Below are 19,681 nucleotides of genomic sequence, written 5' to 3'. Positions count from 1 at the left end.
TGCACTGTTTGGTAAGCTTCTGTTTTTTTGCTAGCTGCCAGAATAAAACCAATTTCTATTGAATCTTTCTAGGAGCAAATTCTGTGACCACCATATCCCATGTTTATTCCTATTCCTGTTCATGTGCAATGAGCATGTATCTGTGAAGTTTGTTCCCCAGATATTAAAAGCACTGCAAAATAATATGTTTTCCACATGACATATGTTTTTCTTTGTTGTAGGAGACAAAGAGGAAGGTAATTCATGCAAGATACTGTGACAAGTTTGTACATACCCTCTGGAAAGATGGATCTGTAGTTCATGTATATGTTACTACAGAAAAGTATAAGCAGTACAAAGAGAAAATGAGGACAGCTCTCAGACAACTGGAAGGAAGGTTTGTGTTTCTTTCACATAAAATCAGTTTGCTCTCTTTATGTGAGCGTTGAAAAGTTTGACATTTACTGTCATAATAAATTGAAGTGGTTGGTAAACTGACGGCAGAAGTACTAAGCCAGAAGCCTATTTTAAATCAGAATCTTGTATGTTGGGTTTCTTAGTAGCCATAGAAGAAAACTGATGAAGATTTCGAACTTTTGTCCTCCTTCTGAAACACAGGTGTGAAAGCCAGTCTGAACATTTTTGAATTACTGCTAAAAGTGCCAAAAATTATTGGAACTATAAGGGGGCAGACAACTTCAAGAATCATCAATAAAACTTAATAAACATTAATGCTGTGTACCTAGGATCCCTTGTGACACCAAGAAGCGTAGCTTGGCTTGTGCCTGTACTGATAGTGGTTATCTGCCCTTTTTGCAATTTTGTTTTGAAGACAAGTTTGAAGAGTCTACATCAGTCAGGGCATGAGCTATTAAGTAATGCACATAATCAGAAGTTCACTGCTCTAACTAGCTGCCTCATGTACATTTCTGCAGCCATATGGACACTTAGGTTTTGTATGACATCTACAAAATAATAGGCAGTCTAAGGAAAACCTATTGCAGAACAGAAAAAATAAATGTTGCCCTCTGGTTTGTATATTAGGACAACAAGATATCTTACTGAAAAAAGCAGGATTTGGACTTCCATTTTATTGGTGAATTTTTCTCTTTTTTTTGCCCCTTCTCTACCAAAAATATAACAACCTGATGATATTTAGCAAGGTCAAATAGAGTTTTTTTTTTCCTTCTAGTTTATCTTCATCTTACTGTATTTAGGATAACATTTATGTACTGTCCAAGTAAAATTTGAGATAAGCAGTTTTGGTGAGTACGTATTTTTGAAATCCGAGTCAAGATTAAGGGCTTGCTGTTTTAAATGCTTCATCTGAATGTTAAAAAGTCTTGGTAGACCTCATCAAACACTTTGGATGAAATAACTAATGACAAAATAGCTAGCAGTGGCTACTGTAGCAGTATCCTTACATTTCCATTATATAGTTTTTTTCTGAAACTTTTTGTGGAAATGAATATTATTCTCAAGGCCATGATGTTCCGTGTGTTAGATGTCTGTTTCAGTGTAGATGAGTATTTTATGACTCTCAAGGGAAATCAGATTTGGACTAGCTGAAGCCATTACTGAGGAAATGTTCTTGTGCAGAGCAGTATGTATGCATGTATTTAACTGGCAGGCACACTCCAGTCCTGTTTAAAACGTTAATCTAACTCTGTATTTAAGGCTCAGGTCCACAAACCATTGAAGCATCTGTGTTGTGTTAAAGCTCTTCAAAGTCCTTAAATTCCTTGGACAAGAGGTTCTCAAGTGGTTTCCTGAGAAGGGAGGCATACTAGTATAGGCTTAAATGATTTACTGAGGTGAGTCTGGAAAATAGATACAGGGATTATAGTTATAGTTGCTTCCACATTAGATTTCCCAGCCCAAACTACCTGATAACTGACTTTATAAAGGTGCTGTATTGTTTTGTCTATTTTTTTTTTCTGGCTCCAGATTTCTATTGAAATAAGAAACTAAAAATGTCTTGTTATGTTATGTAGGGACAGGGAAGTGATTCTTCAAGGGTTTCTGACAGTGCCTGCTAATAGGTGCTTAGGGAAAAAGAATAAGAGGTACAGCAGTGACAAAAAGATCCTACCTTTCAGATTCTGATACACAGAGCTCCAAAGATGTTACAGAACAGGTTTTGATATTTTTTTGTCCTCCTCCAGAATTAAGTGGCTTCAACAAGGAAGCAGAGGGCTTTTTGGGAATGTGTTTGAAGACGATGTCTATATTCTTATTGATACATCCCAGTCTATGAACAACAAGCTGCCACTAGTGAAGGAAAAAATATTTCAGCTAATGCAGGTATGATAAAAGGATGACTCTAAAGGCTGAGGAGCATTTTAGAGTAAACGATTCTTTTCTAGATGGTTGTTACTCTGCTTTTTGTTTATTTTTTAATATTTTTTTTAAATCAGCAGCTTTATAAAAATATTTAGATTTTTCTTCATGTGTTCATTTTTTAGTTAAGAATTTTTATTTTCCCCTCATTTATACAACTATTTGGAAAAAAGCTAGAGAAAATATGAAAAATTAAAAAGGCTTAGGTAGTTCTTTCCCTCAAGCCGCCTCCCTTCTAAAGAAAAGAAAAACAAGCAAACTAAAAACAAGCAACAACAAAAAACCCAAACCAAAAACAAGCTATGCCATTAAACACCTTTTTGCATTTTCATTTTTACTGTTAAGCAGTATCATCCAATTCCATTGGTTTGTTGTGATTTGTAATGGGTATTCTAGATTCACTTTCATACTTCTGCAATAGAGGGTGTAGAATGTTTTGAACTTCCTTGCATCTTACAGTGACTTTGCAAAGGGACTGGCAAAGTACAGGAGTACTTCAAAAGCTGTGAATACTGGGAGACACACCTAAGACAGAATTTGTCATGTCTAGTTTTAGAAGTTTACAATGGTGTCCCCTAAGTTTACATTAATATTTCAGAGACATGATTAATCTTAAATTTCTTTAGTCCTAAGGGAAGTAACTGAGATGGAAATTCAGTCTGGCATTGATAGCAATCATTGGTAGGACTAAAAAAATTCAAACTATGACAGAGAGATTTTTGAGCTAAGTGCTCAAGTCATAGGGCATAGTATCATGTGGTTCTCTAAGCAGATCAGCACTAGAAATATATTAGATACTGTGCCAGAGGTTTCACAGAAAGCTGCACAAAAATTGTGAAAAGGAGGCAAAGACTTCAGGCTCTGAAAGTTTCTACTTGCTTGCACAAATCTTCCCTGACTTAAAACTTCTGTCCAAAAGCAGCTTCAGCAAATTCTCAATTTTCTCCTCCTGTCCTACTTCCCCTTGCCAGTCTCTTTATATGATTCTTGTTCTCCTTCTCTAAATGGTATCTTACTTTCTTTCTGATCTCAGTTTCTTCTGGTAGGCAGTGATAATCTCTTTCTTATACCACTGATCTTATCCAGTTTCATATCTCTCTTTCATACCCTCCTACACATTTGCTGTTTAAATTGTTTGAGAAATATGAATATATGGGAATTTCAAGCAATCTTAATAGTTGCAAGCAATAATTGTCTCTGGTTTTGTGTGTCTCTCTGTACACCACAACTTTTATTATATATGTTATAATATTTTATTGTAATCGTATAGGTAGCCATATAAAAACTAAAATAATTGCTATTACTCAGTATTTCAGGGTAAAAGTATTATTTCTTTTAATGGTAGGTGAAATTCAGATGCTGTCTCTTGCAGGAGCAACTGAGACACAAGAAGAGATTTAACTTTGTGAAATTTAGTGCCCAAGCAGTGGCATGGCAAGAGAAACTTGTTGAAGTTAATGAGGCCAATTTGCAAGATGCTTGGCTTTGGATAAAAGGACTTGAGGTAATATGGCAGCTAATTATTACAAAGTTGTGTATGTTTCTCCACTTTCTGTATGGCTGGGGTGATTTTGCATAGACTAAGTATTTGACTTGAGTAAGCTGACAATATAGATGATGGATAAAATTAAGTAGATCTGAATACAATGTGTTTTTCAGGTATAATAATCCTTTAACAATGGACCTGTTTATAAAATCATGTTAATTCAACTTGCAGCCTGCTATGTTTAGTAGCCACAATGCCAGCATTGGCCAATTTGAATTCCATAGATTCATTGCTCAGATGCTGTGTTTAAATTTGTAATTCTTGCTGCAGGGCTGCTGCATGGGTGAGAGGTGTTGCTGGCCAACTTACAGCTCAGAGGTGGTAGAGGAAACCAAAGCCAGCAAACTGGAGAAGCATTTCTAGTCCCTTTTGATGGATAGATAGCTAACTTTATGGGCCACAGAAACGTAAGAACAAACATACTCAGGCCAAACATCTATCTACCCAATATTCTCTCTCTGACAGTGGCCAAAATGGCAGTGTTTTTCCTCAAAACAAAGAACCGCTTGTCACAGTCATCTGCCAGATTGTAACTATCAGCAGCTTTAGGACCACCTAATGTGTAAAATGTGGACAGCCATGTTATGAACACAGGACTAGAAATCAGTCATGCAAAGGTATAGATACATCCCACATTATGTTTTCTAGCACAACCCCCCTTCTTCATGTAATAGAACTCCTCAGCATTGTGACAGCTTTTCCTCAGACTTAATATGAAATTCCTGGGGATGAGTGCATTGGGAAAGCTACATAATACCTCTGAGACCACAAAGGAAGATCAGTAAGTTGGTATTCTCAGAAAATACTAACAGACCAACACACAGAGAAAAGGAAATGTTATTGTGGCCTGCTTGAGTAGCTGAACACCTGTAACTGAGCTTATTTAGCCTTACTTTGCTGCCTTCCTTGAGGTTTGAAAACTTGTCTCTGTTTAAGTCATGTATGTTGTACAGCATCATGCAAGTTCAATAATACTTTGAACTACCATATTTTGGTACCATCTTGCATGTGGATTAGTGAATGGCCTTTTCCACCATTATTCATGAAAGTGAATGTGAATTTTTCTTTATAAATTTCATTCTAAGTTCAGATCTAGATATCTGAAATGGAAATGGCACAAGAACAGTCTACTTTCTTTCAGGGATGACATCTGCTGCTGACCTTTTAGCCTCTTTTAAGCATTGCAGGCATAAATCTGAGATCAAAAAGCTGGATTTCTAGTGAAGCTGAAATGAACAGAGGGTTGCTCCGGAATATTATTCAGAGTAGATCCTTTGATTGCATTCTATGCTCTTTGGTCCCAGGATAAGGAAGCTGAGCTATCAACAAAATAGAAATCCTTTAGATTAGAAATCCTTTAGATGTGATAACATTTCAAATTGTAGTGGTAGTACTGTTATGTAGTTGAAAAACGTCATTGTTGTTTAAACACTGACAGAACTGTTCTTTATTTGTAACAGTAGCAATTGAGAAACCTAAAATGAACAGCTTTTACCATAAGGTACAGGGTTGTTTTCTGCATGTCATCAGCATCCACCCTATGTTCCCATGATGTGAAAAGAGGAGAAAGAAGCTTTTTTGTTTTAAATCAGTTTGGCCAATTTACACATGATAACGAGTGATGTGTCTAAAATTTTGTAATTACTAAAAGATCAGGACTATTAGATAAATTTAACAGCTTAGGCTGGTTATTTCTTATGAGTGGGTACTGGTAAGGATTGCTTGTGAGTTAGAAGATAGGATAATTAAGTAGATGAGCTATCATGTTGTTTGGCCCATATACTCTTGTGTAGCTGTACAGAGGAACTCTCAGAGTGTACCTTCTATTCCATTTCACCTGATGTCCTTTGCCGTTTTTAATAGAACAGATTGCTGGTGGGAAGGACTGGAAGAAATTTTAACACAGTTCATAGGACTGAAGAAATAATGCAATCTCATAGCATATTTTTGCATGTATGGGTCAATGTTAGATATTTACATTTATCTTCTGTAATGCATTGTATACATGGATCCCGAATCTCTTCTTACACCACTACAATCCTCACTGCCCTCTGGAGCAGTACTCAGGTGTTAAACAAGCATAAAACAGACTCATGCTTATAGAGGTTTTGCTTTGGTTCCATTAAGAGACTAAGACTTGATGAAATAGTTTTTCATACTGGTAAACTTTACACGTGCCTTTAGTTGGGAAGGTTTTGTACACAATGTTTGAAAGGTGGGCAGTTGTAGATATAAAACGTAGAGCTTAGGTTCCTAAGCCATGAAATGCATTTCATTGAATTTAGTGTAAAAAGAAGAAAGACAGATCACAATCACTAAGTATGTGAATGACATAGGAAAAGTGCTAGTATTACTCCAATGGAAAGTTTTTGTGAGCACAGCATTAGTTTGCTGGGCATGTTTTGTTGCTTTAGGTAACTTTTTTTGTGCTAAAATATAAATGAAATTTATGTTAATGTCTGAAGGGGGTAGATGGGAGAGAGTCTGGAAACATATATTTGGAAAACCAAGAATTGGTTTACCAGTTTTGGAGAAATAAAATTGTGCAACTCTTTGGAGCAACTTTTGTACTGTTTGATTAAGTAAAATATGTGTTTCAAGGGAGTGTGATGAGTTGGCGAGCAGGAGCATCAGTGGTAAAAATGAAGAGAAACTTTTGTCTTACATCTTCCTATCTGTTTATAGTCTTTCAGTGATTGCTTTTGCTGGTCCAGCTCAGATTGCTGCTGCCAGGATTTTGCTTCTGTGTGTTTGCATAAACACTGAATACCAATCTGGTACCAATTTATGTTACTTTGACACTTGCTTAGCTTTTGTTAGCTATGTGACATAAATGTTTTCACCATTTTATTAGTAATTTTGATTCTGTATTATCCTTGAATGTGTACACCACCATTATGAATTTAAGAACAGAGGCAAAGAAATGTTAGTATTTATAGCTGTTTCTTTGTCTTTTTCTCTTTGGTTTCTTAGGTTGGAAGTTCCACAAATACACTCAAAGCTCTCCAGATTGCTCTTGCTGATACTGACACTCAGGCTATTTATCTCTTGACTGATGGGAGACCTGACCAGGTATTTCAAAGTGAGAAAACAGAAAATGCAGAGATGGAGTGTCAGGAGTTGGAATTATGAGATGAATGTCATGCCTGCAGTGCTGAGTCTTTTGGAGTCTCTTGGATGTTTACTGGCATTGTTTCACAATTTTTCTATCTAAGTACATAAATTAATGTTTTACCAAAGAATAATTTGGCTTCATGTACACTTATTAATTTTCTTATTTTTAATATTTTTTTTAAGTTCAAAATTAGTGAATAAGTAATTTCTTTTAACCTTGTTAATAATGTCTTTTATACCTTTCTAACAGTAAAAAAAAAGGAAATGGCTGATATTGCTTTCAGCTATTAAAGTTCAACCAACACAACAATTATATTGCAAGCTTTGCTTAATTTGTCAAGATTTTCGAGTATTTTGAGCAACTGAAATGTTATCAGAATTTAGAGAACTGAGTCAATCATATTTTTTCTACCAGGTCATTCAGCATTTTTGGATATGGTATATCTACTTTTTCACCCAGTTTTTATTTCTTTATGGGAGGAAGGAACTAACTTTCCTATTTTCTCAGCCTCTACTTTGTTTCCTGGTACTGAATCAACTTCTCTTTGAACTAATTTATTTTCTTAAAAAGATCCACACTCATATACTTCCAAAAGTATTTTTATATATATCCAGTGATACCAAACACTAATACAGAGTTTAATTTCCTAAATGTTAGCAATTTCTTTTTAAAACTCCAGAAACAGAGTACTGATTTTATTGCAGTTTACATCATGTGCCTCAATGTATCTATCAGTCTTTCAAAATCAGTTTTAAATAAGCTCATTTAGCTAATTTCTGATTGAAATAGCAATCTGTATAAAGTGGATGCTTTTAACTGATCTGTATCAGCCTCTGAGCAACAGTACAACTGATTAAATCTTACAAATTCTCCATGTTTTGATAAATATGTTTCTAGATACCCCATTTTTAACATAAAGATTTTTTTTGATTTTCAGCCCCCCCAGATAATTTTGACCGAAGTCCAACTTCACTGTAAAATTCCCGTTCATACTGTATCCTTCAACTGTGATGATACAGAAGCCAATAAATTTTTGTATGAACTATCAACTAAAACTGGGGGACGGTTTCATTATTACAACATTTATTTGAGTGACCCTGATACTACAGAGTTTATTGTTGTGAGTATCTGAAAATAAATATATTTTCTGCTGCATGCTACTTTGAAGAGCCACATGACTTGCATTATTGTGATTTCACATTACAGTAGGTTACTAAAAAAGAGAGGGTTAATCCTAGTCAGATTTGACATGTTCTGAATGCCATAATATGATTATTTCGCTTGTGAATTTTTTCTAGACCGCAACAAAAAAGGCTAAATGTAATGCAAAGTACATTTGTAGTGCTATTGTTGCAAACACATTTTCCCTCTCCTGATGCCCCCCCTTGAAAACAAAAAACCTGAAAGTACATGTAGACCAAATCAGCTCTGGAAGAAACACGTGATCTTTGCTGTTTCAGAAATAAGTTACTGTTTAAAGTGAAAATATGGTTTGTATCCTGTTAATAAATAGGAGAATGCAGAGCTGAATTTGAATGATAATATTTCTATGGATTTGTTCTACAGTAGCTACTTGGGAGAGATCTATAAGGAGTAAGATGACTAGAATAGCAATCATCTATCAAGTGTGACTAAGCAGCTCAACAATCCCCAACAGGAAATTTCTGAATAGACTAACAGAAACATCCATTTGAAATGTATTCTTCCTTTAATTAAAATTAACACTCTGAACTGATTGCATAGATTTCAGAAATGGTGGTAGTTGAACCATGAGAGCAAGCAGTAACAAGACAGTACTGGGAAATTTGAACTTTACGGATGCCAATTAGAAGGTAGATGTGAAAATAATCCAGCTCTTGAAAAATGTCAGTGTACTGGGCAATTTCAGTGGTTCTGCTGGTGTGGACTGTGTGACACTGCTCATGTTGGAATAATGAGGGCCAGAGTCTGTGTTGTACATCTTCAGACTTGGAGATGGGAGCCTGTGGCCCTGTGGGAGCTGTAAGGGGATCATTCTTGAAATTTCCTTCCTGTTTCCTCCTCTAGCCTAAATGATTCCTAGTCAGTTCCAGTGTTCACTTGAAGAGTATGTTTTTTGCTTCCCTGGGCCTAGGACAGTACGTGGTAGAGCTCGGATCTGGAGAATGACAGGCTACCCCTTGTAATGTACATATCTTATATTGTATTTTATTTATTTGCTTACTTGTTTTCATGCTTGCTTGAAATGAGTGGAGTTAATGACCTTGTTACCTTGTTCAGAAATACACCTGTTCATATCTCAGGGGGTAATTGGCTCATTAGGGAATGCTTGCCAATTTCCTAGAAAGGAAGAATTATTTGAAAGGCTATAATGCCAAGCACAAGAGCCTACCTGAAAAAGTACACAAAATTTGGAAGCCGTCCTGAGTCATTATTCAGAACTATTATCAGAACTTGCATCATTTCAGTTCAGAAATGAAACGTATTTTGGAGTAATTGTACTAAAACATTTGATTTTCTTTTTGTTAGAATAAAGACATACATCTTTTGAAAAGAGAAATTGATCAAGGAGAGAAAGATCTAGAGAAAGCAAAGACCTTTCATGAGAAAAGTCTGATGATGAATTCTTATAATGAAGAAAATTATCCAGAGAATAAGTATGTCCTCGTTCTGTTAGTATGTTAATAATAGGTGGGAACTATGTCTTTTGTTTCTCTTTTTTTTAAGGAAGGGTTGTTGTTTTCTTACTCTTTGTTTTGGTTTTTTGTTGTTTTTTTATTTTTTAACAGCCAAGGTAAAGAAAAAGAAAAATCTGAAAAAATTTACTAATACTGTGATGCCTGAAACAAAACTTTCTCAAATATACCAATAGTCTCAACATATTACGAATAATTAAAGCAAAGAGGGGAAATTATTTTTTTGTCTCCAAAACATGGTATAATTGGTCCCTCTGACCTAGAGAATTCATGAAAAATTATTGTCATCTAAGTCGAGCTGGCTTGATACCTCATGACTAAATGGCTGCCCATTGGGATGTGCTGTTTGAAACACAATTTATGTACAAATATACTTGTGTATTTATTTGTGCAGTGATACTAAAAAATATTAAAAAATGCTTTAAAAGAAATCACATTTTTAAGATAGATATTTATTTAAAACAGTAAAGGTATGAAAATAAAGTGAAAATCAATGAAAGTGGACAGCGATGTGTTACGATTTCATGTGTGAAAGGGCAGGTAGGATGTCCAGTATGAAAATATTTTAAAGTATTTACTTCAGAATTTGTATATTTTATTTTTTATCAACACTGGGACATAGATATATATGTGTGTATGTATGTATATATATATATATATATATATATATATATATATATATGTGCATATGTGTGTATGTGGCAGATGTATTAATTCCTGATGGTAGTTACTTAGCCCTGGGATTCAAAGTAGCTATTATAGAACATTCTGGTCTTATTAAAAATGAATGAGGGTGTTACCTTAAAAGTAATGAACATCTTTTAAATAAACTAAGAAATTACATTTAAATAATTTAAAAACCAAAGAATATTTTAACCTCCTTTGAACTCTCCTGTGAAATGCATATTAGTATAACAAAAAAATATTTTGCACTGTTTGAAGCATTTGAAATCTGTGTTTAAATTGCCAGAAAACTTCAGCTTAGAGTTTTTTGAACTGGTGTTATATATTTGCAGTAATTTATTTTTGTCACTTGCAAGCGATAATCAAAAGCAGACACACAGTGTGTCCCTGTATCTAAACACACTGAAGAGCTGAGTACTTTTCTTAGGAGTAGGCCATCCTGTGCTTCAGAAGAACCATCAGTGCCATCACATGAGCAAACCGGGCAAAACAGTGTGGCCAGTCCAGCCCGAAGAAAAAAAGCATTATATGCAGGTAAGACTCAAATGAGCTGTGTAATTGTGAACAGAATTCATTCACTAACTTGAAAAGATTCTATTGCAAATAGCAAAAATCATCCCTCATTTTGGGAACAAATTAAGTGTTTGCTGACTTAAGTAATCATCATTTTGAAAATCTAAACTTCTCTTCATCTCTGCTTTTCAGCCATCTTACTCATTTGGCCCAAACAGACAAATGCCTGCTCATTTGTGCTTTGTCGCAGGCCCTGCCATGAAAAACTAGCTATTTTAGCCAAATGTTTTGAAAGCTCTGTAAACAGTTTTTTAACAGCAGATACTAAACCCTGATCTCTTTTTATTCTAAGTAAGTACATAATTGACAAGAAGAAAGAGGTGATCTATATTGTACGAATTACAGCATTACTTACACTAATGTTTCCCCTTACTAAACCCATAATACTGCATTTCTCCTGGAAGTGTCCTTTGTATGTGATCTGAAACTAAATTTACCCAGCTGAAGTAAAATTAACCCTCATCTTTTGGGAAAATACAAAGTACAACTTAGTGTTGAAGTAGTTTTCTGTTTGAGGTATTGTGTAGGCAGTCCCTTAAAAACTGAATAGCAAAGAGGAACTCAAAAATCCCAGGCATGTATTTGAGCAGTAAGTTAGCTCTTCCTTTCTCTTTCAACAACTACAGATCAAACAAAGACAAGTCTGCTGCGAATCCTGAGCCATGGTGTGAAATCTAGGGAAGAAAGCCCAGAGGAAGGAGTGTCTCCAGAGAAAAAGAGTTTTTCCATCAAGAAGGGTGTTAAATGTACAACCATTTTCAAAGGCAAGTTGACAGAACAAGAAGCTCCAAGTGGGGCAGATGATAAGGTTTCTCCCATTAACATTTGTAACTAGTGATACATCGTTTGAGGCAAAACTGTGCAGATCTGCAGCACAAAGGACTGAAACTCAACAGAGATGCAGAGTTGGACATGAAGTTGGGTATTGTGACAGTGTTCTTACAGCTGTGGACAGACTCCTTCCAGTCCCAAACTAGCCATTTACAACTGGATTTTCAATGGGGCTTAGAAATACATCCAGATAGTAATAATTTCCTTCAGTAATTAGTCCAACTCTGAACTTTGTGATACATCCTCCATGACCTTACCTATGACACTTAAAGATGTTTGACTTTTTTACATTTCAGCATCTTATGTTTAGTTTTTATATATCTTTTATAGATATTTTCATAGTGGTATACTTTAAATTAGCTACTCCTGGCAATCTCATTAGTGGTAATACTTGGTGTCATATCTTGACTTGGGAAATAAGCTGGTTAATCTTTGGTCTTGATCAAAAATAAATAAATTAAAACAAATTTAAGTTTAAAAAACAAATTGCCTCACTATTTTATAAATTTCCTTGCTGGCTGATTTGGGCTCATGAGGCATATGGTAACACTGTTACTATTGATGAAGCGCCAGGAAGCTGAGGAAAACTAATTCTCACTGATTAACCTAGCCACTGAAATGTTGTGTAGTCATTGTGCATGATGCTGCTTGTAGGCTCAAATTTAAAAACTGATGCTGTTATATGGCAACTTATTTATGCATGCTTTTGTGTGCACAAAACCTCTGAGATAACAAAATGCAAATGTTTTCTCTTAGATCTGAAAATGCAGAATGTGAAAAGGGCATCTAAAAGGTATGTGTGTGCGTATTTAAGTGCACAACAAAACTTACAGTTTACATATTTTCTTCAGTCATTTCAAACCTTTCAAATGTATTTCTACCTTGTGCTACATCTCACAATCTCTCTTTTATAGCTCTCTAGATATCTCTTCAGCTCTGTGGTTAAAGACCCATGGCTTGGCTGCTCGGCGACTCACCATCATGGATGCCTTAGCCCCTACAACTGTCCCTCACAGTACAAAATCCATCCCAGTTCTGGACAAGCATGTAGTTTCTAAAGTATTTGATAAGGTAATGCTCCTATGCTGTTAGAAAGCTAGAACAAAACTTGAAAGCGTTTACAGAAGGATTTTTAAAATTTATTTCTATGAATGTCATAATAACATTTTCTGGTATTGTAGATGTTGATGTGCACTAAATGTATCATGCATATCTGAGTGTTCATTCATACATCAGTAAGAAGATAAAACTGTTGATAGTATGTCTTGCATGGTTTACCCTTAAGTTCCTTCACAGTTACCAGCTGATGGCAGTGTGTAGCCGTTGGGTGTTCGGCAATTTCTTGAGCACCACAGCCTCCACTGATACTTAATTCACTAGGGGGTGTCTTTTATTCCGTAAAGTCATCTGGAAAAGGGTACTGGTGCACATTTTGTGGATTTGTGCATTCTCAACTTTTACATGTGACTGCTAAGATCTTTTGAAAAGTTTTACCATTCAGTAATTAAAATTAGATTTTGAGAGGTGTAAGTAAGACAGTTACATGATTGTGTAAAATTTATGGGGATTTTTGTATCATAGAGTTCAAATTGCCATTCCACGTAGAAGAAATCCATGCCATGGCAAGTTGCTCTAATTTTTCTTGTGCGATGCATCTTACAAAAGTCCTATGAATATGCTGCACCTGATTTCAATTAATAAAAACTGTTTCTTCAGACAATACTCAAAGAAAAAGCTGAACAACTATTTTTTTTAATGATAAAGAACGAGGGATTTGTAATAGAATGTGATATAGAACCGAGTGAAAGATTTATAGCAAATGTACACAATTTTACATTTTAAAGTACTCATGCTTGTTTTTTAAATTTAGGAATGGGAATTTTTGCTAAAGCATGCAGACTGTAGAAGAAAAACCAGTTTCTCTCTTTGGTAAAACCAGTTCATCTCTTTTGGTAAAACCAAGTCAAAACCAAGATCTGTAAGGATTTTTTTAAAGTGTGATTTTCTTTAAAATAGAATTAAAAGATGCCTTTTTATATGAGAACATTTTTAAAAGGTACATTTTAACATTTCAGATGTACAATAGCCATTTTTCATAAAAATTCAGACATCCTATAGTAACAAAACTGTGCAAAACAATCTACTGTAAATGTCAAACAAAAGACATTGTGAATTTCACAAAACTCCTACATCTCATTTGTGAGCAGGCACTTCTTCTTCCATCTTCTTCTGAATATATACCTAAAAGGTCCTCTGTCTTCTGTGGTTCTCAATGAACAGCCCTTTGAGTCCTTTACAGACAACCCTTGCAAGAAACAAAGCAGTCTGTAAAACAGACTGTCTTTGAAAATACTCTCTACTATAATTCAGCAAGTACCATGTACAAGTAGTTTTTAATAGCAATTCATAGGAACTCCTGATAGTCTAGTTCAGGACTGAATTAAGTTCAGTGTTATTTGAATGAACAGGTGCTGCAGAATCCAAACAGTGATCCATGGACTTCCTTTAGACCCAGGGATGTAAAGGCAAAATAATAATTTTTGTCATTTCTTCATACCTACTAGTCTCCATTGGTTGTAAACAGACACTTGGTTTCTCAGGCAGAGGAGAATTATTGTTCTGTGTGTAGGGGAATGGATTTTTTTGGATCTGAAGCTGAGTATAGAAACAAAAAAGAAAGTTGAGAGTTGCACACAAGGTGAAAGCAGTAGAATTTCTAAGCTACAGAACGCACTTCACCTCAAGCTTCACACCAGCATATCAAGAAAATAGGGTGAGACTAGCCAGTGAGCTTGAATAGGAGACTCTAAAGATCTTGATTATTCCAGTACTTGAGAAGATTTCTTTGAAGATAATAAATGTACAGATAATTTTGCATTGTTCCTTTTGAGATCTTAGTTTTTTTGGTGTGGAAAGCAGACATCCTGGTTTGCTTTTCAGGGGGTAATATAATTTTTATTTTTGGCCTTTGCCAGCAGTGATGATGGAATAAATATGAACAGTTTTCTTACCTTGGAGATGCGGCAAGAAAATGTTTCCATGACAACTGTTCATTAACAAAAGGCTGACCTGTTGTTTTCAGTTCTGTGCAATCTGTCAGTTTCACTTGAGTTATTTCAAAGAGGTTAATTTATTAAACTACCCTTCCAGGTTCATATTCAGAAAAAACATAATGGCTTGGGAGATTGTCTAAATTATGCTATGGTAATTCTGGGGAAACCTTCCCAGTAGAATCACATAAGTATATGTTGTCGGTTGTGGCATCTAAGTACAGATTTGCAAGTCAAGGAGTTTTGACTCAGTGCTTTGCTCAAAAGAATCAGATTCAGCCAACAAAACCATCTTTCTTTGGTCTAAAATAAGAAAATTTTTATAGGGTTATGGTATTCTTTAAGATTTTGAGATTTGGGGTTTGAAATAAAAGCCATTTTGAAACAAGTGAATTCTTTTAGTGTGAAAGTTAAAGTATTTAATTCAGAAAATGAAAAAAAAAATTGGCAATTAAAAAGTTTCACTGTGATTTCTATCACTTGAATCTGTCAAATTCCACTTGACTTCATGAGCAGTTTTCATTGTTATCAAAGTATGCATAGTATTTCAAGTTTAGTATTTGCTAAGAACACGTGCCATTCTGTTTTTTGTCTTCTGAAGTATAATAAGTGTTTATGCTTGTCTGCCACTTCTATTCTATACAAAGTATTTTATAAACTATATTAAATATTCATGTTGCAAATTATGCTGTTTGTACTTGAAATTACTCTTGGAGTTTGTAAGACAATGTAGACGTGGGCTCCCACACGGTGAGACCCTGCTGAACTTTTGTTACCTTGGTTTGTGTAACATCGTTGACAACAATCACGACATTACAGAACTTGGAGAGGGGTCATCACTTCCCTGCCTGTCAGCTTTCAAACTTCACCTGGAAATGACAAGTAACCAGATAGCACAGCTCAGAATTGTGGGCAGAGATTTACCTCATCTATCTCTGGCAAGATATTTTCACTGACATGTTCCCATTGTCTTTAGCTTCTAAGTGATTTTATGATTAGTTTCTTATTAGAAGCTTTGATGTGGTCTGGCACTGATGTGACACAGATTTATTAATCAGAGAGATGATGTCCTTCAAAAGAGAGGATGATATAAAGTCACAGCACTGCTCCTAAAAGAAGATTTATACTGTTGCAATTTGGAATCCAGCTATGCTGAGATGATTCAAACACAAATAAAGCGTCACTGAAAAATGTTCTCAATTAAACAATTCTCTTTATTGCTCTATTTTCTGATTGTTTGTCTTATCACTCCAACAAGGGTTTTAGTTTAATGTAAATTGAACCTCATCCATGTTTTTCTCATCTATATCCTGATCTCAGACAGGCGTTTGGGGAAGAGTCCCACTCAATCATAAGCATTGAAGACAGTTGTGGGGAGAGTAACTTTCTTTCTTCTCCCCTTCTCCACTTCTTCCTTGGATTTTTTTTTTTTTTTTTGGTTTATATTCAGCATCAGGACACTGATATGTAAAACAGCTTTTCTTTTGCGAACTACTGAATAATTTAAGAGACTGAAAGACTGTGGGACTTTGGACTGAGAGTTTGAAAGGCATCTTTCCTCCTCTTTTGTCATCCATTTCTACTCTTTTTCTCTTGTTTTTGAAGATCTACTTCCAGTTGTATTCATTTTTATTTTATAAGGAAGTTGATTTATGTAGGTGTCGTATTGGAAGATTTGAAAAATATTGAAGTCCCTGATTCTGATGAACCTCATTAGGTTCCTGAATAATCAAGACAAGTTTCGGTGACCAATGTACACCTTGTTTGCTCTTTGGTGATCAGTGTGATAGTGAGAAATATCTCTCTACAGCTTAACTACTCTAATTCCTTACAAAATGATGTCCTCCAGAATAAGAGCATTAAATACATTTGAATATCTACTCTCACACCTGTGTGCCAGAATTAGATGCTAGAAGGTATGAGAATGTTTTAAGGCACTAAAACCTGGAATATTGTCATGCAGTAGACATATTTGTTTCCTTCTGACTTACATTATTAGAGTGAGTTGTTTGACAGTACTGATTTAGTTAGAATTACTTAGTAGTTAGGTATCTTAATTTGTAACTTCTGCATAACGGGATTATATAATTTTAGAAGAACTGGCTGGAAACTCTGTCTTAATTGTGACATTTGTGGTGCTTAGATTTTTCTTTCTGCAGCTTCCAGTGTTCCTTCTGACTGTTCTGAGCCTCGGCGTTCAGCCATTCAAAAATTTGTATGATAAATGATATCCATGTCTTTTATTGTATAATAGATGTTACCATTGGCCTATGCTAGCAGTGACAAGAAGGGGATTGCACTACTTAATCCTTGGGCAGTGAATCTTGATGCCTATAAAGAGAAACTGGAACAAGCAATTAAATCCTATGAGAGGCAAGTCTACTCATCAGAAATTTATCATGGTTGCAGTCATGTTTCAGTTTTTTCCTCAGGTACTTGGTACTTCCGCACACATGCTTTGCTCATTACTGGTAATTCTACGTGTTGACACACTTTAATCCACCATCAATATGTAGGAGAAATTTTTTTCTTAAAAACAAACAAACAAATAAGCAAACATAGCAAACCCCCCCCCCCCAATGTAAAAACAGATAATATAGGCAAGGAGATAAATAACAATATGTTGCTCGTATTATGTTTGTTCAGTGACAAAAGCAAAATTCTTTTACACTTTGGCAGCAAACCTGAAACCGGTCATCCCTCAGGAGGAATTGCCCGTAAACATACAATGCTAACCAGACTTTTAACTTAAAATTAAGCTCCTATATCCATAGACTGACACTTAAATTAAGGATCTGCTTTTTGCTGCCAGCTCTCTATCACCCAACTATGCATACAAGAATATAACTGAGGCACCAATAACAAACTGACAGTTTATATTTGGTGGGGTTTTTGTGGGTTTTTTGAGCAGCATACATTGTTGTACTTTTAAATTAAACGTTAGTAAAAGCACAACAGAAGTAAAGAGGAAAAAAGCTACTCTAGATCACTAAGCTACTTCTTTCCTTAATCCAACTTTGTGCATTTTTTTGAAATAATGCAATTATTTGACTATGGTGTAATTCAGTAATCATATGAGAGCTTTGACTAGAATTATTTTAAGAAATATTTTTAAGCTGTATTCTAATGACATTTACAGCAGCAATTATTTTATATGACCAAAACCCCCTTGATGACAAGTGTTTAGTCCTTGTTTTCTGATTAATTCCACAGGGGGTCTTTAAGGTTTGAGATTATTTTCCTTGGTGGCTATATGATCATACCAGTTCTTTCTAAAGCATGCTATATAGCCTTCTTTTTCAATCCTATTGTCCTATAGAAGTCTTTTGTGGTAAAAATCAAGAATTTTGATTTGAAAATGATGCTTGCTATGTCTAGTATTAATGGAGTTCAGTGAATAAAAGTCCGTTGTTTTGTTTGTTCTGTCACTGAGACAACACTGTTGTTATCAGGGTGATGAAGATTTCATAGAAATTGATTTGTCACTCATTTTAATAGAAGGCTTAAGTGGTGTATTTGTGATGGTGAATTCTGAAAGAAATTCAGGTTTTTCATTGTTGTACCATACCATTGAATAATTTACATTTAGTGACTTTGATTTTAAGGGAAAGAAAATTGTTTAGCATTTCCACAGTCTCCTTGAAACTTTGGTGATAAAGATTACTGTTTACTTCTGTTTACCAACAGAGATCAATGAATCAGTGTATTTACAATAGTAGGATTGAGTTCCTACTTCCATGAAAAAGAGGTATAGAAGACAAATCTACCTGAAGATCTTTATAATTGGCAGTATAAAAGAGAGATCTTTTTGCTTTTCCTCTAAATGTGAAACAGCAAGCCAGTCTTTTTTTTTTTATTTATTTTTTTTCTCTTCTCTAGATGTCACAGCCCTTTTCTATTAACTGAATTTCCAAAAGCTTCATTTCAGCTTTGTAAATAGTGGTTGGTCATAAATTTATTCTGACATATGTAGATGAAACAATACATCAGGGCATCCAGGTTTCAAGCAAACATGCCAGTATTTTCCCCAAATGCAGATTGAGTTTAGCATCAGATTTAGAGAAAGAAAGTGGTGAGGGCAGAATTTTTGTGGTCTGTCAAAGAGAATATACAGTATAAAAGGAGAAAAACATTGAAAGCTTCATAATGTGTATGATTTTGTATAGGCAGAAGCTTTTATTACCAACTTAGTTATGAGTGCGCAGATTTAGAAGGATGAAATAGGCATTGGAGCATGCTGAGACTGTATATTGAGAATGAACTAAGTAGTTTGTATTCTAAAAATGATGGGATTTAGTTTCTGGTAGATAAAATGAATCATCAAGAATTTAGTATTAAGAATCTGTTGTTAATGTGGTGGTTTTTTGTTAGGTTTTTTTTTTTTCTTTTTTCTTTTTTTTTTTTTGTATGTGCACCAGTAAATCTGGCAAGACTACTTGTAGTCAATCAGGTTACAATCTGAATTTTTCCTAGCAATGAATTTGTTCTCATATCCAAAGGAAATATTGGATTTTTTTCTAGAATTGCAGTAATTAGAATCATCAGTAAAGATTTATTTCTGTAGCTGAAATAAAGTAATCGAGTGACAGCATGTTTGGGATGTTAATAGAGAAAACCATTAGCTAGATGATCTTATAAGAGTTTAAAATTTATGTCTTAAAAAGCAAAAGAAGAAAGTTTAGCGGTGATTTTAAAAGATCTCAGACCTGTACTGCTTTGGGATAATCACTTCTGTTTTCCTGTCAGTAGTTTTTCTTCATAGCCAGAGTTTAATGAATTAGGAATCCGAATGGCACAACTGAGGGGTAATCTTAGCAGGGAAAAAAAAATAGAAATTAGCATTACTACATTCAGACTACATTTTCTGAAAATGTTTAATTGGAGGAAC

General features: G+C 34.9%; 1 protein-coding gene across 1 annotated transcript in view; it reads left to right on the top strand.

The window, feature by feature from the left end:
• VWA3B (von Willebrand factor A domain containing 3B) overlaps positions 1-19,681 on the top strand; it is a 59,481-nt gene that overhangs the window by 27,678 nt on the left and 12,122 nt on the right. Inside the window, 11 exon segments of the mRNA XM_066176548.1 lie at positions 222-376; positions 2,145-2,283; positions 3,692-3,823; positions 6,839-6,937; positions 7,918-8,100; positions 9,489-9,616; positions 10,767-10,873; positions 11,539-11,739; positions 12,500-12,536; positions 12,658-12,814; positions 17,048-17,166. Coding sequence (XP_066032645.1) covers positions 222-376; positions 2,145-2,283; positions 3,692-3,823; positions 6,839-6,937; positions 7,918-8,100; positions 9,489-9,616; positions 10,767-10,873; positions 11,539-11,739; positions 12,500-12,536; positions 12,658-12,814; positions 17,048-17,166 — 1,457 coding nt within the window.

This window comes from Chamaea fasciata, unplaced genomic scaffold (genome assembly GCF_029207755.1).
Source record: "Chamaea fasciata isolate MVZ Bird 193981 ecotype frontalis unplaced genomic scaffold, bChaFas1.0.hap1 SCAF_2, whole genome shotgun sequence".
Taxonomy (NCBI): Eukaryota; Metazoa; Chordata; class Aves; order Passeriformes; family Sylviidae; genus Chamaea; species Chamaea fasciata.
Note: the sequence above shows the minus strand (reverse complement) of the source record. Positions and strands in the feature narration are given on the sequence as shown.